Genomic DNA, 22,488 nt, shown 5'->3' on the forward strand with positions numbered 1-22,488 from the left:
TGGGAGAAAGGCAGGAAGAGGTCCCCAGCCAAAATCCTGTCCCCTCTCCCAAACACACAGGCAGAGAGGCCCCTCATGCAGGCAAAACTAGGTAGACTCAGACTCACCCCAGTCTCTCATCAACCGAGCTCCGCCTGTCTCTGCCTGCAGCCTGGGTTTCAGGATGGGGGCCATGCTGCATCATGAGGTGTGCACAGCCCTGGCCCACCTGGCCCAGCCCTCCGGTCTCCTCATCCAATAGCCTGCCTTTGTTTACAATCCTGAACTCAGCACAGCGTCCTGACCCTAGGCCCGGGCACATGCTGTTCTGCCACCTGGTGTCCTTGCCCTCCTTTTCCACTAGGCTAATTTCTCTTTTTTTTCAAATCTCACCCCTAATAAGACAACCTCCACAATACTATTCTTCCCTGACACTCCCTGTCTCCCTTGGAGCTCCCACAGCACCTGGTCATTTCCTGGGCAGCAGCTACCACAACGGGCACTGTGCCCATCATGTACCCAACATACCTACAGAACCTAGCCCAGTGCCTGGCCCAAGCAGGTGCTGGGAAAGCACTTGGACAAAAGTGAAAAACACAGACCTACTTCCAGCTATTTATAGGGAACACCTACCCTGCAGTGCTGGCAGGGCCAGAAGGTCAACTGTGATCCCTCTGCATTTGCACAAAGTCTTCAGCACAGCCCGTGGGGTTGTGTCCCAGAGGAGTGAGCTTGGAATGGGCACCTTTCTCTGTAGCCAGAGCTAGCCCCACAGCAAAGACCCCCTGAGGTTCTGATCTGAGCATCTCTGAACAACCTTCACAAAGTGACTCAGCCTGAGACTCCCACTTGCCAATAAGGCTTGATAGGGAGGCAGTAGTGTAAGGAGGAGTGTGCCTGTGTGCTGGGCAAAACAGTTACTAGAGACCCCTCCCACTGACCTGTCCTCTGATCCTTCTAGAAAAATCAACTCAACAAACACCTTCCATAGTTGGGAAAGAATGTTTCCCTGATGATCTAGTCTATTTCTACTTAGCAAGCCAATGAACTCATTTTCTGCTTTACCTTGGCTGCCAGGAAGCTCATTGCAAAGCTTTGTGCTCAGTCACTGTTGCAGCTGCCTCTAACCCTGTTATCTCAGATTTAAGTCTCCTTGGCTCTTTTCTTTTATTCTCATACCCATGAATTTTGGCCTTACTCTTTTTATGCTTTTTATTTGTAAGCCACAGACTCATGTATTTTTTTTTTTTTTACAAGTAGGAGGAATAATAAAAAATTTTTTTTAAGTATGGGCAAAGTTGAGTGGAATCCCTGGGGTGCCTAGCCCTGGGGTATGAATAGGAAGGAGGCCCTCAACATCATGGGATGTAGGGTTGAGGACCCAGTTTACCTTTGTCACACTAGAGGTTCCTGGGAATAGGCCTTTGTTCCCCTCCTGGGACTGGGTACTTGTTTCTGTGTCTCCTTTGTCTTTTAGCACTAGTTTTCATACAAGGCAGTGAGCAGACAGACCTATTCTTGAGCACAGGTGAGAAAATCAAATTGTGTAAGGCGAGACCCATTGCAAAGGGGCCCAAAAGCTCACTAAGAAAGCCTGATGGTTGGACCACAAAGGATTCCAATCCAATTCACTCTCTCTTATTTTATTATTTTTTTTATTGAGTCAAAACTGGTTTTCACAGTCCAAGGGACCATAAAGCAGACTGAATCCTGGTTCCTGGAGAATGGTCTCCAGCCCTAGGTCCTAGCTGGGAGCTGGAGTTACATATTGCACGAGTGGCTTAATCTAAGTTTCCATATTTGTAAAAAGAAGGGCCTGTACTGAAAACTCCGCTTGGACCTTACTGGTCACAGGTCTTTAAGGATCGACAGTGGAAGATTCTATGTTCTGTGATGCTAAGTGTTTAGGATGCAATTCTGAGGCCCTGGGATTTGGCCATATAGAACCAGAGACACCCACTCCCTGTAATTGCACCCCTTTATTTATTTGTAATGAGTGGGGATCCCTTTCCCCATCATGGTCCAGGCCCTCTGGTGGCCCTACATTTGCAGGGCAGCAGCAAAGCGTACATAGCAGGCACAGCTCCAGTCATCAGAACTATAGTTCCACAGACCAGCAAGGCATCTGTGTTCCTGAGGGTCCCTCCTGGTAATCCACCATGAGCTCTCTGGGATGGAAAGAGACAGATAAGTGGTCAGCAAATCTGAGGTGTGGTGGGAAGACAGGAGGAAACTGTGGACAGGAATATGGAGGATGCAGAGTCCCAGTGTCTCTCCAGCATAGGCTGACAAGGCTGGTCTTCTGGAGGGTATGGCCTGACAGTTTGGGGTGTGGATAGGGAGAGGTTCCTACTGTCCCCAACCAACCCTAGTGATTTTGGGCTGGTGTGCTTTATATGGGTCTGAGTTGGCCACCCTTTGTGGGTCCCAGAGAGCTGGCTCAGACACATCTAAGGCCTTAGCCTTCCACCCGACAGTTTCTTTTATAGTTTCTGGTTATGGACGGAAGGATGGGGGTCCTGCAGAGCCAGGTCCTGCCTCCCCATCTCTACCCTGCCTCAGCTGGGCTCAGTGGCCTGCATGTACTGAGTCACCTGGTAGCAGAGTAGTCATTGCCTTGAACCCTCAGTGTACATTTGCTGTCATCTGATGCTGCTGGGACGAGCAAGAGCACCTCCTGGTAAAACTGGCCTACAGTACAAAAGGTGGGTCAGCAAAAGATAAAGGCAGCCTGGGAACAGGCAGGTCTGGGGAACTGCCTGTTCCCAGGCAGAGGTGGCTTCTGAGGACACCCTGAGCCTGGGCCATGGGCGGAATACCGAGGGTCCCATTGACATGGCTGGAGAAGTGGTCAGTGTCACGCAGAAGGAGCCGGAGCCCCTCCCCAGGGCCATCCCAGGATAATAGGCCGATGGTCACTTTGTCTGGGCCACTGAGCAGTAGGAGACCTGTCTTGTCCATGGTCATCTTCAGGCTGTGGAGAAACCCAGTGTCCTGAGCAGGAAAGTAGGGACACCTGCACAGACTCTCAGCAGTTGAGGTGGAAAGCTGGTGGCTGGGCTCCCTTCTTTTTTTAAATTTTTTATTTTTTTTGAGACAGAGTCTCACTTGGTCACACTCAGTAGAGTGCCAAGGCATCATAGCTCACAGCAACCTCAAACTCTTGGATTCAAGAGATTCTCTTGCCTCAGCCTCCCAAGTAGCTGGGATTACAGCACCAGCCACAATGCCCAGCTATTTTTTTAGAGATGGGGGTCTCACTCTTGCTCAGGCTGATCTCCAACTCGTGAGCTCAGGCTACCCATGGGCTCCTTTCTTCTCCAGGAAGTCATAGTGCCATGGGTGGAAAGTCCCTTAAATCTTTTAGGTTTCAGTTTTTTTCATGGGTAAATATGACCAAAGTCAAGTTGATGATACCTGGTTTCCCCAGCATTATTTATAACATAAAACAGTTTTTCCTTTCCCTCTGGTTTTCTTAAATTTGGCTTCTGATGACTTAGTTTTATGTGATTAGGGGGATTCTTTGATATCTCTATCCCTTTTGCTTTTGTGTCTGATGCCACTTCCTTCTGATGATTAATCATTGTTTTAGCGTCTAGAGGGTAAGTCTCTTCTCATTCTATCTGCCCCTTTTTCCCTTAAAATAATTTTGAGATTCTTATGTTTTTGGTTTTCTTGTGAAACGTCAGGATTTTTTAAGCATATTGAATAAACCCCTGCTATTCCTCCAGTGGAATTGCCCTGAATGCATGCTGTCCTGTTGATCCAGTTCAATCTAAACCAGGTGGTCTATTCTTTATTTATATCTTCTGTAGCTCATTAAAGTATTCAGACTTTCTATCACTACAATTAACAGGAATTCTTTATTTTCTAGGTAGAGATATGCTATTGATTTTTGTGAATCTGTCAGATAACAAGAAACCTCAAGTTGGGAAGGTTCTCAGATGACCTTAGATTTTCTGGGTGCACACTCTTTTGTTGAGTGGAGACGAGTCTCCACTGAGGGGCTCAGTGGGGTAGTGAGAGATAAGGCTCCCACACTTGGGAAAAGACAGGCTATGGCACAGGCTGGGGGCTGGGATGGCACTGCCCACAGAGGACCAGGGTCTGCAGTCCCTCCCAGAAGCCCCTTGTCATTCCAGAGCTGGAGAGCTTCCTCTGAAATGCCCACAATGGGGCAGCCACCCCACCCACAAGAGGTCACCATCTGCCTCCACTCCCTAGCAGCTGCTCAGTATTTAAGGCCAGCTGGATTATTCCTTCTCACCAGAGCTTCAAAAGTACATGGAAGATAAAATTTATAACCTGCCCTGCTGGGCCATACTCTCCACTTCCCCCGGCACCATCTGATGGGGAAGGGCTCCCCAGCCGTTCTCTCAGCCTCTGACTGTGGCCAGGATGGTTATCCCTAGTTACTAGTGAGGAAACTGAGGCTCAGAGCAGCTCGGTGGGCTACTCAGGGTACCAGAGCTAGCTCTGACCCCCACTGTCTGCTGCATGAGATAAGTAACCTGGGCCAGGTGTGAGGGGAACTAGATCCCCAAGATAACTCCTCAGTGCCCTGCAGAGTTGCAAGGGAATGGGGCTTCTGTATCTCTGGCCCTCTCCATCTCCGGTCTGTGGCCTCAGGCCACCTGTCAGCCCATCAGCAGCCAATGTAGCCTGAGAGGTCACCCTCCCTTCCCCTGGGGTCCTGCAAAGTGGAGCTTACCCGGGCATCACTGAGAACAGTGTCTCCTTCCACTTGTACACAGAGCTCCTTTGGTTCTGAGTGGTCACTATGCGCTTAGGGGACACATGAATCCTCAGCTGGGGGTTCTTGAAGGTCACTTCAATCCACAAGAATCCAGCCTTCTTCTCCCCATGCTGGCCAGTCACCTCGACCCCTGAGACAGCCGGACCAAAGGGGTCAAGGCTGCAGCCCCAGCCAGGGCTGTTTACATCCTCTGGAGTTTTATGCCAACTTGCCTCCTCAGGGGGCCACCCCATTTCCTCAGCATTCCTTCCTACTGGGTGCCTGGCCCCACAATCTGTGCACTCATCCCTCATCTCATGTGGTTTGGAGAGTCCCACATGAGACCCCAGTTTTCGGTGATGGTTACTCTCAGATGAGCCCCTGAGAATGGAGGTCTGGTCCCAAGTCAACAAGCCTTCATAACTCCCCCAAGGTGTGTTTGGCCCTGAGCTAGAGTCTGGGGCTGAAGGTGAGATGAGAATTGGTGCTCCAACCCTCCAGGACAGACAGACTCTTGGCCTAGGTGATGAAATAGGGGACCATATGGATCTGGGAGGAGCGAGGCTGCTGCTGTGGTCATCCCTTGCTTGGAAGGGCACTACAGGGGATGGGTTGGGGTGCCAGCACCCCTGAGTAGTGTGTATCTCCATGGCGGACCTGCCACCTCAGCTCAACCAATGAGGCCCTTCTAGGATTGGAGGGGCAAGTCTGACAAGGGCACCTCCCACCTCCCTCCATTACCTTCCTCCACACCCTGCAGGTCCCATCTCTCAGGGCTCTGTACTCTGCAGGCACTAAACCCTCCATCTGGAATGTCCTTTCCCCTCCCTCTGCTCATCTGCTGAGGCCCTACCCCTAACCCCAGCTGGCTCTGGCCTCCATCTCTGGGCTCCCTCCCACACAGTCACTGTGCTTATCTGCACTCAGGCCACCCAGACCTGCACACAGGGTACCCAGTGGGGTGCCTGTGTGAGTTCCAGTGATGGGGCATGAGGGCATGACTGTGCCACGATGGGGGACGGGCTTGCATGGGGCCAAGTGTATATGTGCTATGTATGTCTCTGTGGGTGGGAGGTGAGCCTCTGTAGGGGTCTCTGAGTCTAGTTAGACAACAGTGTGCATCTCTCACCTTGGTCAGGGTCTGAGAGCAGGTTCACTGGCCCCTGAGAGCGCCTGATATCCACACAGAGTCGCTCCACGCTCTGCCCAGGCAGCAGCAGGATAGCAGAAGGAACCTGAATGGGGGCTGGTACAAGAACCAAACGGTGCCTGGTTCTTGGGGCGTGGAAAGCTGGCCAGGAGACAAGGATGAGGAAGGAGGCTGGGAGGGTAGAAGCTTACCTGGGGCTGGGGTTGTCATGGTTGTTTCTAAAAGAAGAAAAGGTCTGGGTTTAAGCTGTCCCTTTCTGGGGGTCAGGGGTTTGGGGGTGGGGGTGGGGTACAAGGGTTCTCGCTGTACTTCAACACAGTGACAGGTTCATAGAGACCCCCAGGGGTCTTCCCTCCCAGGGTGTCCCCATTAGGACAAGAAGATACTCCGGGGTCTCTGGACTGGGGGACACCTTTGATATTTATATCCACACCATGTGACATACCTTTTCCAGGATTTGAGGCAGCTGATGTCACTTAAGCAGTTATCAGTACAGGAACGTCCAGAAACAGGGAGCATGCAGTCAGGTCTCAGAATAATCGGCACACCCTCCAGCCATCCCTGCCACCTGCTACCCACCACTCTCCAGCCCCTTCAGCCCTGCCACACTTACACACCCCCTAGAATAGCCTTTGCTGTGGGCGATTTTCAGAGGGAGGGGATGCTATTAGGGAGAATACTGAGGGGACAGGTCTAGGCTGGCTCTGCAGCTGTGTTTGAGTACAGATGTGGGGATCAGAAATAGTTCAAGAGACCAGAGTTGGCTTTGTAAATGGAGGAAGCCTTCCCTTTCTAGAAAGTTTCATCATGAGTCAGCCTCCAGAGTATAGTGAATAAGGACAAATGAAGTCCTGCCTTGGGGAGGGGATGCCTGAAGTCCACAAGCTGGGTGGGAAGAGGTGCCTAGGCAGGGGGGCTGGTGACGACTGGCCCAAACAGTTCCATGATGAGCACTCTTGGCCGACACCTGCTCCTCCAGGGCCAGAGTCCCCTCTGAACAGAAGTGTGGGAGGGGCTGCTCCATCAAGGAACAGGGAAAGAGCTCCGACTACACAGGTACAGTGCAGAAAAGCTCATACCCAGGGAGGGGAAATGCCAAGGACCTGGCAAAGGGCTGGCTGGTAGAGAGCTGGGAGGGGAGGGCAGCCCCCCAGGAAATGCTGCTCCCAACCCCTCCCTGGATTGGGCTGACCCACAGTCACTCCACATCACTGCCTGGACTGGGCCCTGAGCTTGGTGCTTTATCTCACACTACTCTGTGGGAGGTTCAGTGATCATCAAGAGGAAACTGGAGCCCTCAGAAGGCCAGGAAGTGACTTACAGAATGTTAGCTCTGGTAGCTCATCCACCATATCCTCCCAGGAATGTCTAAAGTAGGAGGGAGGCAGATGAAGAGGGCCACTAGGAGCATGAGGTAGTCCTGGGCGTCGAAACCTCTTCAAGGCACTGCCAATCCCACGTCCAAAATTCCTCGGGAAGTTAGACACTCCAGCTTTGGAAAAGTTGGCACATGTGGTCTTCTCTGAGGCTGCGTGTAGGTCCTCAGAGCCAGGGTTTAGCCCTTACCCCAGGAGTGGGGTGTGGAGAGAGCAGGTGGCTCCCCTCTCACACCCAGCCCCTCTGGGCAGATCCCGCCCCCACTTCTGGGAGACAGGAATGCAGTAGCCCCAGTGGACCACTCTGGAACTCCTCCCCAGGATGTCACGTCTCCCTCACAGCACCTCAGATTACCTTGTGGACTCCATCCACTTCTTTGGGCAAAGATAGGCTCTGCATAGCTGATTCCTAGTTGGACACATCTGAACTTAAATCCCAGGCCTGTTACCATCCAGGTGAACCAGGCAAGGCACTCCCCTCCACAACCAGTGGCAGAGCCCAGTCTATGGCCGGGGCCATGGTCCTATCAATCTCCCCTCTCACCCTCTCCTCTTTTGCCACCTGATATTCTGGACTGTCGGCCTCCTATCACATGAGATCTGAAGAAAGCGTGACCTGGAAATCCGTGAAACCTGGGTTTGCTTCTTGGATCTACCTTTCTAGGGCCCCAGCTAGATGGGTATTGTATCCCTAGTGCTAGAGACAGGGCCCTCGGGGCAGCCAATATATGCATGAACAGGGGACAAATGCATCAGTGTGCTGGGTCAGACACCACCATCTCCTGGCGGCAAGGCTGGGCTGGAGAAGGATCTGGGGGCCCCAGGCCCTGTGTCAATGGATCACCACCTTGGCCAACCTTTGAGGATACTTGTTCTGTACCTGAGTGGACATTCCTGGCTCTATTTTCTGGATAAAACAAAGAGAGAGGGAGAGAGAGATAGACAGATAGACAGAGACCAGAGAAAGATGAGAGAGAGACATTATCAGGGTGGTTTTGATCAATTTGAAATGTTTATATTTAACATTGCCATCCAACCCCAGAACTACACAGGTGCAAGAAATTTGGGGAGCCAGGAGACCTGGCCTCAGTTTTCTCATTGGTGAAAAAATAGGACAGGTCTCCTGGGGCTCCTGGAAGTCTGTGGCTGGCAGGGATGGGGTCTTGGTTGGGATGTAGGGGAAGGCATGAGGAGAAAGCTGGGTCCAACTCTGCTACCTGGGAGGCTGAGATCCCAAACCCTCACCATCTTCCACGGGCTTCTCAGCAACTTGAGACTGTTCTTGCCCTTCAGGTTTGGTGACTACCATAGATGTGAGAGGAGTAACAAAGTTGTAGTTGAGTGATAAGTTCAGGGCTCGGGTCTCGAGAGCCTGCCGTTTGGTATCTGGTGCGGAAACACTGTAGGTTGAGGACGTCAGAGCTCAGGAGTTCCTTAGGTACCAGAACACCCAGCCCTTCTCCTCCTGGGAGAGTCTGGGCTCAAACAATACCAAGACCACCCTCTCTCCATGCCTTGGGGATGCCCCATGACAGCTGTGTCTGCCCACCAGCGACAGGCCTGGCGTGTGTCCTGCAGCAGTGGCCCATGAGGCTGGTGCCACTCACCTTTGCTCCAGCAGTTGCTGGATAGTCAGATAGGCCCAGAGTCTCTCCATGAAGTTGTGGAAGATGTACTTGGGGCCCCGGAACTCCTCCTCCTGCTCTGCCACGTTGGATTCCATCTGGAAGGTGATGTTCTGTGTATGCTGAAAAGAGAGGCCCAGCCAGGGCAGGAGAGTGAGGGCCTTCCGTCTGCCCCTGCCCTGGCACTTCCAAAGTTCTTTTGTGACTGGAGCTGGGGCAGGTCCCATGCACTGACTGAGAGGACTTCACTTCCTTTGAGTAGAATGAGGGATAGGGAGGGAGTTAGGGGTGCCAAGGCCTCAGTTACAGGATGAGCAGGGGTGGAGACAAAAGGTAGCAAATCATCCCAGATGCACCAAGCCAGGTGCAAAAACAGGAGCTCAGATTAGCTGATCCTTTGGGAGGGAGGGAAAAGGATGGGATCAGGACCCCAGGTGAGCAGAGCCAGCAGCAGGAAGGATTTGTAAATGCAGTGTGGAGTAGAAGTTCATCATAGACAGCCCACCTTTACCACGAAGGGACAGAGAAGGAAGGGCTTTCACAAGCAGTCAGTGGCAGAGTTGAGAATAGAACTTAGGTGTCATGGCTCTATCACTCCACCACCTACATTCTGCCCTCCTCCTACTAATCCCTCAGACTCAGCTTGAGCCTCCACCAGGAAGCACTCCCTCATCCCAAGCCAGCTTGGGGCTCCTAGTGCTGCTCTCCTGAATCCCTGGGGCTAGATTTTGGCCTGTAGCTCCTTGTTCATGTGACCATGTATTCTTGGGCTGTCCCTCCTGTGTGGGAAGGGTCACTGTATCCCCAGGGCCTGAAGAAGGACCTGCAACAGAGTAGGTGCTCATTTTCTTTCTGTGGAATGACAGGGGGTCACTAGGAGGAAGCAGAGAAGGCTGGGCAAGGACAGGGCACCACATGGTGACCTGGGCTCAGGACCTAGCTGCAGTGGGCCCAGGGCAAGTTGCCTGGAGTTCATTCTGCTTATCTGTGAAATGGGAGCTGCCCTCTCTGCTTGACTGCACCTCAGAAGGCCAGTATGAGGACAGGAGGAGAAAACAATTAGGAAGGAATTGCTACTGTCACTTTGTGCTCACAGGTGCACAGACTGACTGCTAAATGCCTACTTATGCTGGGCACAGCACAGATGGTCTTGTGAGAATCACTATTTTGTCTCACTGAATTTCTACTGTAAACCCATTTGGTGGGGATTCGTGTCCTTCACAGGTAGCAGAGGGGAAACCTGAGGTTCAAGGCACTTTGAAATAAGCTGGAGCTTGGCAGGATGGGATTTGTCTTTTTTTTTTTTTTTTTTTTTTTTAGAGACAGAGTCTCACTTTATCACCCTTGGTATAGTGTGCTCTGGCATCACAGCTCACAGCAACCCCCAACTCCTGGGCTTAGGCATTCTCTTGCCTCAGTCTCCCAAGCAGTGGGGACTATGGGTGCCAACCACAACGCCCAGCTATCTTTTTGTTGTTGTTGCAGTTTGGCTATGGCCAGGTTTGAACCCGCCACCCTCAGGAAATGGGGTCAGTGCCCTACTCCCTGAGCCACAGGTGCTGCCTGGTAGGTTGGGATTTGAACCCAGTCCCTCTGGCTATAGAGGTGGTGGCTGCCCCAGCTGCCCTTCCCCAGCAGGATGGTGGCCACACTCACTGTCTGCCCGCTGACTTTGGCTGACAGCACGTCTGGGCTCTGGTCCTTGAGCTTCCCGGCTACCACCATCTCCGAGCCCTTGAAGAAAAGCTGGAAGTTTTCCTGTGTGACCTCCTCCACAGCATTGCTTGGGTATTCAAAGGCCACCGCTGACATCAGTGGGTTGGCCACTTCCTGGTAGAAGTCCTGCGGGGCAAAGGGGTGTCACAACGGCCCGGCTGGAGGCTTACCACCTCCCTGTGTGTCCCCTCAAGGCATACTGGCACCTGTAGCTGCAGGGCAGAGTCTGAGTCCTCATAGATGCGCCGGGCCAGGCCCCCATTGTCCAGTGCCAGCTTCTCCAGGAAGGCGTAGCTGACCTCGAAGCCGAAGCCCAGGCAGAAGAGGTTGTACTGGCCACCTATGGCTTCCCGCACATTCTTCTGGATCTGCGTGGGGTTAGTCTCTCCTAGACCCGTGGGTTTGGAATGAGAGTAGGAAAACAGTGATTTGTTTAATGGATATTTCTGGAACCTCCGAGCTAGAGGGGCCTTAGCGACCTCCCACCCTGCCCCAGGCCCCACAGCAAGCCCAGTACAGCCTTAGAGGCTCCCTTGCACAGTGTGCCCTAGAGTTGCTGGCAATGACCTCACCCTCAGTGGGGTCGCCATCAGTGAGCAAGATGATGAGGGAGATGCTCCCCTCGGGCAGCAGCTCCTCTTTGTTGCTGTTGTCCAGCAGCTCCACAGCCATCAGCATTGCATCATTGATGTTGGTCCCTGAGGGGCACACACGCTCAGGGTGGTTCCCGGCCAGGTGGCATGGAAACCCCCACCCAGCAGGGTGCAGATGCACTCACCTCCACGGGCTCGGATGCCGGCAGCAAAACTCCTGGCTTCATTCACATTGTTGACTGAAGCTGGAACCAGCGATGGCTTCCACTGCTTTGCTTTCCCATTGAAGACAATGAGGTTGAATTGATCTTTGGGGCTGAGGTCATCCAGGATCTTAATTAGGGCTTCTCGGGTCTGGTCATGGGGAGATGAGATGGTAGTTCAGAGGGGTTCCATGAGGACTTAAGTGCTCTTCGGCTGGCATCCTTGGACTCTGGGATGGGGACATGGAACAGAGGATCCTCTAGGAACAGAGGATGCCTGTGCTCTGGCCACCCAGGAAGGTAGAGGAGGGACAGTCTACCTTCTGGACCACGGCTGATGGTATTAGGGGCGTGGGAATTTTCAGGGCTCTGCTCTGTCCCGGGGAACCCACCTGTTGGATTTTTCTGCCGCTCATGGAGCCACTCGTATCAATGACAAAGACCACGTTCTTGGGTATTGTAGACAGGCCCTCAGGAGCAAAGTAGTGTACAAAGTAGCCATTCTCCATCTATGGCCAGAGTGAGACCACACCCAGGCAATAAGAGCTGCAACTCTGCCCTGTCCCAGTCCAGCCTCCTCCTCCCCTCAAATCCTTGGAGTCCTATGCTCTCCTTGTTACAACCCCCATCTACATCCTCTGCCCCAAATCCTCACCATATTTCAGAGCCTACCCTAACCCCTCTCTCACAGAAGCTTTCCTTGTTCATGCACAGTCCACTAGAATTCTTCCCACAACTTCACCTCCTATTTGTTTTCATATGTGAGGCAGCTTATTCTAAAAGGTTCAGACACAGGAAACCTGACATCCGTCAAAAGAAGGAAGACTTAACAGTGAGTAAAAGGAAAGCATACTAACATCAGAAAATAGTATGAAAGAAGTTACTGCATTTGAACATAAAGCTGAACTGTGAGTCTCCTGGCAGCAAGGTACCCCACAGAGCAGCTCTTCATAGAGATAAAGTTTTCTGCCTCTGAAAAGGAATAGTTTCAGGGACAACTAAACTGCCTATTTTCTGTCTGTGCTAGCCCCTGGGGCACACTGCTAAGTAGGGCAGTTATTTTCCTCTTCTAGAGTACTCAGACTCACCCCTTGAGGGTAGAGAGATTTTTAGATTGCCCTGTTCTTGCCGGGAGTCTACCCACCTGAATGGAGCCCGCTGAGAGGGTCCGGTTCACATCATAGCGGATGATAAGACTACCGTCCAGGACTGTGTCCTGCTGCTCTAGGGACTTTTTCTGCTGGGAGAGCGTTGGCTTGAACTGAATATGAGCCTGGAGGAAAAACCTGAGCTGAAGTTGGCAGGTGCAGGAAAGCCATGCCAACACCACCATCTACCCGTCTGTATATTGGGAAGTCTGAATTCCAGAATGCAGCCTTGGGTGATATTCCAGGGAGCTTTCTCTCAAGCTGACCACACAGGGGAGAGGGTATGACAGGGAGGCTCCCATTCCTGGAACTATATAAGCAGGGGCTGAGCTCAGACTGTGTGGGACCCAGCTATGGCCTTCTCTCCCCTGGTCCTAGGGCCCTCACAGCAATCTATTCTCCGAGTCCTTCCCGCACAGACCTAAGGGCTCATACAAGGACCCACCGTCCTTCTCCAGGCCCTACCAAATGACAGCATGGACACAGAAATGTCAGAAGCCCCTCCAGCTCAGAGACTCTGTCCCACTATCCCTCTGTCTGGAAATCCAGGCTCATAGGCCTGGACTGCAGCAGGGCCCTTTACACCCCACCTGCTGACCATGGTGGCCCACCTTGGTTGTGTTCTGTGAGATAGTGAGGGCATCTTCCAGCTTGTTGTTCATGAAGGTGCTCTCTGTCTCTAGAAAGCTGATGCCCTGAGGCTCGAAGATGTGAATGTCCATCTGGAGGCAAGATGTGGGGCACTGGATCAGCTGGGAGACGGGGTTGGGCCTCACAGAAGGCTCAGGGGCAAGGGATGGCCACCCTCAGCAGGGAAAGGGTCATCCAGGAGGCCTCATGGGAAGAGGTAGCTCCAGGTACCTGCAGGTGCTTGACCAGCTGCTGGGGGTGCACTTTCAGCAGCAGCTCATACACCCCCAGATGCCGCCTGAGCAGCTCCTCATACACCAGTTCGAAGGTGACCTTGGTAGAGGGAGCCACACTGACCGACACCTGGAACTGCTCTGTCTTTCTCCCTGTGGCCCTGAGGGAAGAGGGCATCAGGCCTGCCTCTCCAGACCAGGTAGAGGAAGGCCATTGGATGTGGAAGTCAGGCTAAGGGCCAAGGCAGGGTGGCTCTGTCTCTATCCCCACTCCCACCCACTATCTCCCTCTATCGCTCACTTGACTAGGCCAGCGCTCTTGCCCTTGGCCACTGCTGCGCTGTACTGCTCCTGGGCTGCAGCCTTCTCCTTGATGCTGCCTGGGTAAGTCACGCCATCAATGATCCTGGTGGCAGGAGATTCGGAGTTGTCAAGAGGCTGGTGGGAAGGGGCCCCTTCTTCTGCTTGCTCCTCCAGGGAGCCTGTCTGGGACTTGGTGTGCCTCTTGACATAATGACACCTGTCTGCCTGAGCCCACTACCATGCACAATGCACTTAACGCATACAAGCCCTGTGCATGCCTCTACAAAGGAGGCCTGCACAGTATCAGTAACCTGCCTTTCATGGAAGGGATGGGGGAGAAGAGGCTGCAGAGGGCAGGGTTGGGCTGAAATCTGTCCTCCCTTTACTTGCCTAGGTTGGCCCCACATCCCAACTTGCCATTCTACCTCAGACTGCTCCCAGAGGTACCAGTTAATTACCAGCAGGAGGTTTCTGAGCTGGGTTATGCCCAGGCCTATGTCCAGCCCTGCCCTCTGCGGGGCCAAGACTGAGGAGGAGAGAGATACAGGCTGAAGGCTCTGCCCCATTCCCCGCACTGTCTCCTTTCTTCTCCCACACAGGGGAGGCACTCTGCTGGCGGGGAGGAGGGGGAGAGGATGTTGACATCTCTGGAACTAAGTTATGGACAACTGGTGTTTGGAATTCCTGGGGGTGTGACATACCCCTAGCAGCCATCCTTTGGGGGCTGAGAATGAACTGCCTGAGCTGTCTCTGGAAGGAAAATGACTTCTTCAGAGCCTCCTTGTGGGTGAGTAGGGATGTGTCTGGTAAATACTATATGCCTGCTTCATCTGGGGGCGGGGTGCATGAAAGAGTGGGAGTGTATAGGTGGGGTAGGCGAGGACTCAGCCAGGATGCCAGGACCCTGCAGCCCTCCTCCCTGACCTTCCTGGTTATAATTTAACTGTGGGCCAGGATGGAGGCTGGTGAGTGGACAGCAGGGCTCCTCCTCCTAGGGGGAAAGTTTTTGGTCCCTGGGGCTCCCAGTCAGGTCAGGTAGCAGGCAACCCTGCCCTCTGCTTCCCTATCTCAATGAGCAACAAGATCTGGGCCAGAGAGGGGTGGTGGCAGTGCAGGGCTCCAGGCAGATGCCATAGCAACCTACCAGCCCCAGAACCCATGTCAAAGGCCAGCATAGCCTGTGAAGCTCACACAGCACGTTGGTTCTGCTGTGGGGTAGGGAGTGAGGAAACTACCGCAAGGACCCCAGCCCCCCACAGCAGTTTAGCAGTTTCTCAGAGGCCCCAGCATACACTGGGGACCCAGCCTCAGAGATACTCCCTCTCTGCCCTACCACTGCCCTCACAGTTTCTGGGAGCAGCGTCTCCCTGTCCTCAATCATGGCCTCTCCCAGGGGCCAGGAACAGTTAGCAAACATTATGAAATCAAGTTGGCAGAAGACTAAGTGAGTAAGGATCACCGCTGGCTCAGAGTTCACAGAAACCCCAGGCATCTCCTGATGCAAGCCAAGCAGAAACGCCCCCTATGGCATCCCAGTTTGGAGCATGCCATGGAAGACCCCTCCTCAAGGAGAGTCTCCACTGTGGGGAGTCCGGAGGGTTAGGAAGTTTCCTGAGCTAGAATCTGCTTTTTGTTGACTTGCTCCTGCCCAGGTCTGGCCTCAGGATGCCTGAGCTGGTGCTCCTCAAAGGCAAAGACACAGGTGCGGTTCCCTGCCTACTACCCAGGCAGCACTTAGGGAAAAGAGGGAAGGCTGCAGACGTCTCTGAGAACAGGTAAGTTCCTTGGTAAAGCTGAAGACGCACACCCTGGCACACCTCACTTCAGAAAGGGGGTCTGACAGGTGCAGAGCAGATGGGTCACAGAGCAGGGTGAGGCACGTACATGGAGAAGTTGGTGATGAAGGCTTTCTTGGGCAGCTCCATCTGGAAGATGGCTTCCTGCACAGTGTCGGCCCTATTGACTACCCGGCTGGTAACCACAGTGTGGGAAAATCGGGATGAGACCTTGGAGTCCACGGTAAGGCTGTAGATGTCGATGTGCTTCTAGACCAGTGAAGGAGAAGGGGGTTAGAGCGTTTCAACATCATCCCAGCTCAGGGCAATACTCGTCACAAGTAGACTGTGATGCTGGTTCCCGACAAAACCCTGGCCCCCAATCCAACTAAGTCACTGTCCAGCCTCAGGCTGAATCCAGTGAGGCATTTTTCACCTGTGAACATTCATCTTAGATAAGCAGTTGTGTGCTCCATTCCCCACTCTACAGTGCCACAGGGCAGGGGCCATGTCCGTTTTGACCTATAGGACCCACAGCATCCCTTAGAGAAGCAGCACGCAGTGGGCGATGAAGCCTGAGCCCCATTGTCCGGTGAAAGGGTGTCACGGTTATCCTTTGGCCAGAGGTGAGAGCGCTTTGTATACAGGCTTAGCTCTGCCCAGTGAATAGGTCCTTTGATTTCTGGAGACTTTAGGCTCCATGAAAACTGAGGAAAATGTCTCCTGCCAGTCTCCTCCCTGGGGCCCACAGGAGCTGGGAGCATCTGGAGATACATAAGTGCCAGTCTCTAAGAGCTGGGTGGGACTCTTCTTCTTTGCCCCTTTTCCCTGCAGTGTACCTTCCCCCAGTTCTGCCCCCGACCCTGCCACACTCTTTGCCCCAAGGTTTGTGGTCTCCGGGGGGAATGACACATGTGCACCCACATACAACCTTACAAACCTCTTTCCTTTCCCGTGCGTGCCATGCGCGTGTACTTGACACCAACCCTGCCCAGCTGCACATGCTGTCTGCACATGCAGCTCAGCACTGGGCCGCCAAATGGCTTTTGTATGTGTTTGAGTGTTTGCTCTGTGCCAGGCACTATTTTAAGCACTGTATAGGTGTTCTGGGTTTGATTTCACAACAGTCCTCTGAAAAGATACTATTACTACCCTATTTTACAGATGAGAAAACTGAGACGTAACATGAATAACTTCCCCCAGGGAGCTGCAGAACTGGGCTCATAAAACTGCCTTTCCTCATCTATAAAAAGAAAATAATATGATTATTCCTTTTCAAGTGGGAAGATACCTGTGAGGCCCTTGGGTGGTACCTGGTGGATGGTCAGCACCACTCCTTTGCACACGCACACTGACACGCTTGCACAGGTGGAGGCTCTCACTTCTCACAAACCTCTGGCTTCCCAGCTCATGCCACTCATGCCAGGCACACATACAGGCACCCTGGATGCCAGCTACCTTCTGGGCAGTGGTGGTCTGAAGGACAGCCAGCATCCACAGCAGGACCAGCATGAGGCCGCGGGTACAGACTGGGGCTGGGGGCTTCATCATGTCTCCTGTGTCTGCCAGGCTGCTTCTGAACCGAAGAGCAAGTGGAGAATGAATTAATAACTTGCTTGTTGCCCCGCCCCTGCGGGGGCAGGTTCTGAGAAATCGGGATCCATAAGCCAAAAACCACAGTGGCCTCAGATAAGCAGGTAAATGACGAATGTCTTGTGGACCTTGGCTGGGGCAGGACATCTACTGAGGAAAGCCAGGCTCAGATTGGAGTTAGGTAATGGGCCCATTCTGAAAGGTACAGAACCTTTCCAGGCACCACCAGTTCTTACACCAGTTGTTCCACCAAGCTCTGCAGGGCTGGGGGACAACAGTGAAGACACCAGCCATAAGTCAGCCAGGAGAAACAGGCCACGCCAAGTGGCCTCCTGGAAGAAGGGGACCTTGGCACCCAGGGGAGTGTGACTGGGCAGTGAGGGGGCTGGATGGCATCTCTTGGAGGTGTCTGGGTGGGGCAAGATCTATCAGGGCTGAGGCAAGATAGATATGCCTAAGTTCTAGACTGAGAGGTGCTGGGCTCAGGGGCCCCCAAAAGGAGACCTGCAAAGTGAGAGTCACAAAGATGCTACGTCCTGTGACTCAGAGGTCTTGATGTGGGGAATTTGACAGGAGAGATGGAACAGAACAGAAGACCACACAGAGCTCCTGGGGGGTTCCTGGGTGTGGAAGTCAGTCGTGTCAAGGGTGCCCATGAAGCACTGCTTGAGAGAGGGCAGAATGCCATTGTCATGACTAGTGTGATGCTGCCACAGCCCAGACTCGAGGGAGTGCTGGAGTGCCACCCAAGGGCCTGAGATGACGGTTTCGGTGACTTTTTATTTATTTATTTTTGTTGTAGTTTTTTTTGGCTGGGGCTGGGTTTGAACCTACCACCCCCAGTATATGGGGCCGACACCCTACTCCTTGAGCCACAGGTGCCACCCTTCAGTGACTTTAAAAAACAAAGTTGCCTTTCATGAAGCTGAAGTGTTCCTTTTGTATCAAACAGCAACAGAGTGAATCAACAGTAGGCCCTCTGCAGTTGTGTGTGTGCTCCCAGACGGCTCTGGGAAGCAGCTCCCAAGTCTGCGGCCACACATGGACAGAGATGAGTCTTAAAGATGTGGACAGGTGCCAAATCCGGGTCTGGGAAGGAGGACCCCACTCAGTGATACCAACTGTGGGGGAGAGTCCTCTGTGGGACATCACAGGGCCCTAAGGTGGTGAGTGGCTTCCAGAGGCTGGGGAAGGGTTTTCTCCATCAGCACCGCCTCCAGCAGAGCTGGCAGCATCTGGCCCTGGGGGAAGGACATCATAGACTTTGGAGTTGTTTCTATGGCTGCAAGTAAGATGTTCCCCTTCCATAGCATGACTATGGGCAGAGCCTTGTCTCTGCATACCTCTACTGCTCACCCTTTTGGCTCTGAAACACATTTCTTCGGTATCTGGGGGAGGAGCTTCCCCAAGGACCCCAGTGAGCAGGCTCAGGCCCTTTCTCACAGAAATATGCTCCCTTGGGGCACAGAGCATGGGCCCAGCCTGGAACCAGAGCTATATAAGGAGGCCTGGCTGGCTGGAAACATGGGAAATGTTCTGAGTGTCAGCTTCATTTGGCCCCAGGATAGGCAGACCTCCCCAGTAGACCACATAGCCCTGAGCCAGGCCTTGTCAGTTCCCAAAAGAGCCACTGTCAGCCTGTTCACAGTCTTGTCATGGCAGTGGAGGAAATCCTGGGTCTGACAGTTCCACGCACACAGGAGACACAGGACTGAAGAGGGACAATCACACTGCCCAGGAGTCTGGCATTCCCATGCCCTAGGCAGCATAGTAGGCTCACTTTGCTGTTTGGAAGAGGTGGTAGCCGGGTAGCTGACTGCCACTGGCCAGACAGAAACCCTGACCTAGCTTTGTCTTGGAGGAGGTGCAGCAGGCAAGGAGGGAGCATGAACAAGGCTGCAGGGGGAAGGGGCTTTGAGGTTCCTAGATGCTGCGAGCCTCAAGGTTCTTGGAAGCAACTCACAGGCTTCTGTGGAAGGCCAAGGAGGAGCAAACCCCAAACAACTACCTGATCCACCCTGAGCAGTGTCACTGTGGCCTGGTTATGAAATAGGCTCAAGTTCAACTCCTTGCCGTATAGGAGAGACTGAGGCTCAACAAAGAAGCATCTGGTCTGAAACACACAGATCAGTGTGTCCAGTCTCCATATCCCACACTCCTAGCATGTGGCAAGGCTATGATAACACCTGTGTTATATCCCGTGAGGCTCTCCCAAATGCCCAGGAAAGGTACAGGACACATTCTACTCACTCCACCTGTCCTCCCTCTACCCTGTAGACAGTGGCTGTGGCCAGTGACAGACAACCTCCAAAGGCTGGGGCCACCTGGGCATCCTCTTTATTGATGTTTTCAAGGTGCTGGTGTAGAGCTGCTGGCTGAAGGGCCAGGGCCCAGGGGAGGGCACTAGCCTTACAGACAGCAGAGGAAGAAGTATTCTGGCATAAAAAAAGACTTCTTGGTGGGTGAGGTGGCTCCTGCCTATAATCTTTGACTCCAGGAGGCCAAGGTGGGTGTATTGCCTGAGCTCAGGAGTTTGAGACCAGCCTGAGCAAGAGTGAAACCCGGTCTCTACTAAAAACACAAAAACTAGCTGGGCATGGTGGTGGGCATCTGTAGTCCCAGCTACTCAGGAGGCTGAGGCAGGAGGATCACTTAAGCCCAAGAGTTTGAAGCTGCTGTGAGCTATGATCTCTCGGCACTCTACCCAGGGTGACAGAATGAGACTCTGTCTCAAAAAAAGAAAAAAAAAGAAAAAGAGTTCTTGGGAAAGGTTCCTGTGTCTGGGGCTCGGGTGGCAAGGGGTGTGGCACGCACTCAGCCAAAGACACTCTTGGCAGGTCCTTCTTTGGGCTTCTCGAAGACAGTCTCTGTGCCTGTGCGGGTGCGGCTGAACACCGAAGGGGCAGGTGAGCCAGCTTGCTCTGTGGGAGGAGGTATAGTCAGTCAGCAGCCCTGCCTGGCTTCCCACAAGGAAAGGCCCCTTGTGTCAGAAGCACCTTCTCTGGAGCCCAGGAACTCTGGACTCTCAGAAAAGAACCCTTATCCCCTTACCCCTTTACTGACACAAATCTGTGTCCCCAACCCCAGACAGCTGGACACTTACCACACTCCCGCATGACCTGGTAGGTCTTGGACTTGATTTCTTGGTTCTTGGTCAGGTTCCCTCGGGCCCCCTTCAGGTCCTCCTCCTTCACAGGGGGGCGCTTCTTCTTGATGGGGGCTTCCTGAATGCTAGCCTGAGAGATCCCAGAGTCTCATCTCACCATTGGAGGCCTTGAGGTGGGGTCCTCTGTGCCTTGGCCAAGAGCCCTCTTCCCTGCTCATTGAACTCAGGCCAATCTAAGGCCTCATTCCACTTCCAGGAAGCCTTCCTAACTACACTCCACTCCCAGCTCCCTTGGTCTGCCTTGTCTATCTGCCCTTGCACCTGAGACTGGAAGCTCCTGCGGGCAGTAGTCACCACAGTCTCACACTGATCTGCCTGCCTAGCCACGCTTAAGGCTGTGCTCAGTGGGCAAAGGGGGAAGGGACCGGCTCCCTGGGGAACTCGATGAGTTGCAAGACCTGATCACTGGGTGGCAGGAGGTCCCTTAGAGACTGCCACTCTCCTAAAAACTGCCAGTATTATTTTCTGGGGTGCAGATAGGGTAGACTTGAACCAGATGCCCACAGAAAGTTATAGTCTAAAGTCAGCAACCCCCAAGGAGCAGGCAGCAGGCTGGCGGGTTAGTCTGTCTCTCCAGTGCTCGCCCTATCCCTCAACACCAGGCACCTGTAAGTCTGTGGCCTTATACCTCTCTAAGCCCCAGGGGCAGGTGCAGGGATCCCTCCCTTGCTGAGGGATCTCTGGGAATAGAGCTGTGCACCAATAGGCATAGCCTTGTGTGTCTACACACACACAGATACAGCTTTGTGTACAAACGCAGACAGATACAGCCTCATGTGGACACGCATACACACAGCCTCCTGTCCACACATGCTCACACACACCTCGTGCAATGGCTGTGTTTACAGCATCGTGTGTACACACCCCCACACAGAGACAGATATAGCCTTATGTATGTAGCACACACACAGAGTGCATGGCTGCAGAGGCCTTAGCTACAGATGTACACAAAACTGTACATGCTAAGCGCTCCCTCACACACAGAGGCACACGCAGAGATCTACATAAGCCCTACACATATTTCTCCCCACCCCTCCAAACCAACTATAGGATGCCACAAAGCCATGTTGAACAGGGGCTCCTCAGGGCATCCCCTGATCCCTGGCCTCCCGGGGACTGAAAGCCTCCTGTTCATGTTTATTGCTCAGCTCAGGACACAGCTGCCAGCACTAACAGTGTCCAGGTCCCACCCCCCAACCCCCTCTGGCACCAACAAGGCTGGTGACCCCCTTGGGACAAGACCCCCTACCTGGGACATGGTGAGTGCGGTGCGAGTGTGGCTCTCCACAGGCGCCTCTCTGGCAGGCAGTGGCTGGTGGAAGAGATCTGAACGGGCCCGGCCCTCCGGAGCTTATATAGCCTGCCTGCCTGACCTGGGAAGTCACACCCCTCCTCCGAGAGCCTCCCTGATGATTCAGGTCCACACAGTCTCTGGCTTCAGAGTTTATTCTTGGAGATGAGAGGGGCTCTCCTAGCACTGCTGCCTAGGACAGCTGGGGAGACCCTGTGCCCTTGGGGACAGCTGCTCTATTGCAGGCAGCTAGTGGGACTTGCTATGTGTTTACGGATGTGGCTCCTGGAATGTGTGAGTCTAATTGTTCATCTGCAAGAGTTCATCTGTGTTTGGGGCGTCCCTGGGGAAAGGGAGGGCCCTCCTCCACTGGACTGCTCCAAGGCTGTTTTTCTTTCTCCTCCCCTAGATTCCAGTAGAAAGAGATTTTCCACCCCTGCAAGGCAGCAGGGCAGGAGCTTCCTGTGTTTGTCACTGGAACATACTTGCTCGCCGCAATGAGCAGACTGGACCCTCAGCTAACTCAGAGCGAAGGCGCTACCGCTGGTTTACAGGTGGAGAAACTGAGGCCAAGGGGAGCTGCTCATGTTTTTGTTGATGCGGTTTGTCCTCTGTCATGTTCCCAATGCAAGTTTAGCAAAAGGACAAAGCAAGACGTGGGTAGGGGCTCAGGAAGGTGAGGGTGCCCATGGGAGGATGACAGGAAGTTTCAGGTGCAGAGCCTTTGACTGAGGTGAGGTCACTGAGAGGGGCTGGCCTACAGGCCAGTTTGGTTAAGCTGCTGAAAGAGGGAGTGGGAGAGTGAAGCCCACTCCAGGTATTGAGCTGCAGAGATAAGAACAGGCTCAAGGCTGCCCCTGAAAGGTAACTTCACTCCCATCCTTGTAAGGGGAAGATCCCTGGGGGGCCCATGCAGAACAGTAACCTTGGACTGGGTGTGAGAACTGATATAGGTAGGAGGTCAAGGCCTTC

General features: G+C 53.3%; 2 protein-coding genes across 6 annotated transcripts; both read right to left on the reverse strand.

Annotated features, from left to right (window-relative positions):
• Positions 1-1,637: 1,637 nt before the first annotated feature.
• On the reverse strand, positions 1,638-17,106 carry ITIH4 (inter-alpha-trypsin inhibitor heavy chain family member 4). 5 transcript variants are annotated; one of them, XM_012804968.2, is made up of 24 exons: positions 16,925-17,106; positions 15,576-15,736; positions 13,690-13,794; positions 13,387-13,549; positions 13,137-13,247; positions 12,522-12,650; positions 11,770-11,886; positions 11,360-11,528; positions 11,154-11,279; positions 10,788-10,969; positions 10,522-10,707; positions 8,848-8,987; positions 8,486-8,640; positions 8,121-8,147; positions 7,803-7,856; positions 7,596-7,649; positions 7,186-7,356; positions 6,310-6,339; positions 6,056-6,082; positions 5,844-5,960; positions 4,691-4,865; positions 2,799-2,953; positions 2,574-2,670; positions 1,638-2,147 (listed from the first exon to the last, which is right to left on the reverse strand). In XM_012804968.2, exons 1-24 carry the CDS (start codon positions 17,015-17,017, stop codon positions 2,078-2,080), a joined length of 2,814 nt encoding a protein of 937 aa, XP_012660422.1. In that variant the 5' UTR covers positions 17,018-17,106; the 3' UTR covers positions 1,638-2,077. The 5 variants fall into 5 exon arrangements, with proteins under 5 accessions (XP_012660422.1, XP_023368753.1, XP_023368754.1 ...); XM_023512985.1 differs by having other exon boundaries at positions 7,785-7,856; XM_023512986.1 differs by having other exon boundaries at positions 7,785-7,856; positions 15,576-15,733; positions 16,925-17,053.
• A 2,750-nt stretch (positions 17,107-19,856) lies between these two features.
• On the reverse strand, positions 19,857-21,562 carry MUSTN1 (musculoskeletal, embryonic nuclear protein 1). Its single transcript, XM_003789492.3, has 3 exons — positions 21,475-21,562; positions 20,163-20,295; positions 19,857-19,980 (listed from the first exon to the last, which is right to left on the reverse strand). Exons 1-3 carry the CDS (start codon positions 21,481-21,483, stop codon positions 19,874-19,876), a joined length of 249 nt encoding a protein of 82 aa, XP_003789540.1. The 5' UTR covers positions 21,484-21,562; the 3' UTR covers positions 19,857-19,873.
• Between the last annotated feature and the right edge of the window lie 926 nt (positions 21,563-22,488).

This window comes from Otolemur garnettii, unplaced genomic scaffold (assembly GCF_000181295.1).
Source record: "Otolemur garnettii isolate 467f Iridium unplaced genomic scaffold, OtoGar3 scaffold00032, whole genome shotgun sequence".
Lineage (NCBI taxonomy): Eukaryota > Metazoa > Chordata > Mammalia > Primates > Galagidae > Otolemur > Otolemur garnettii.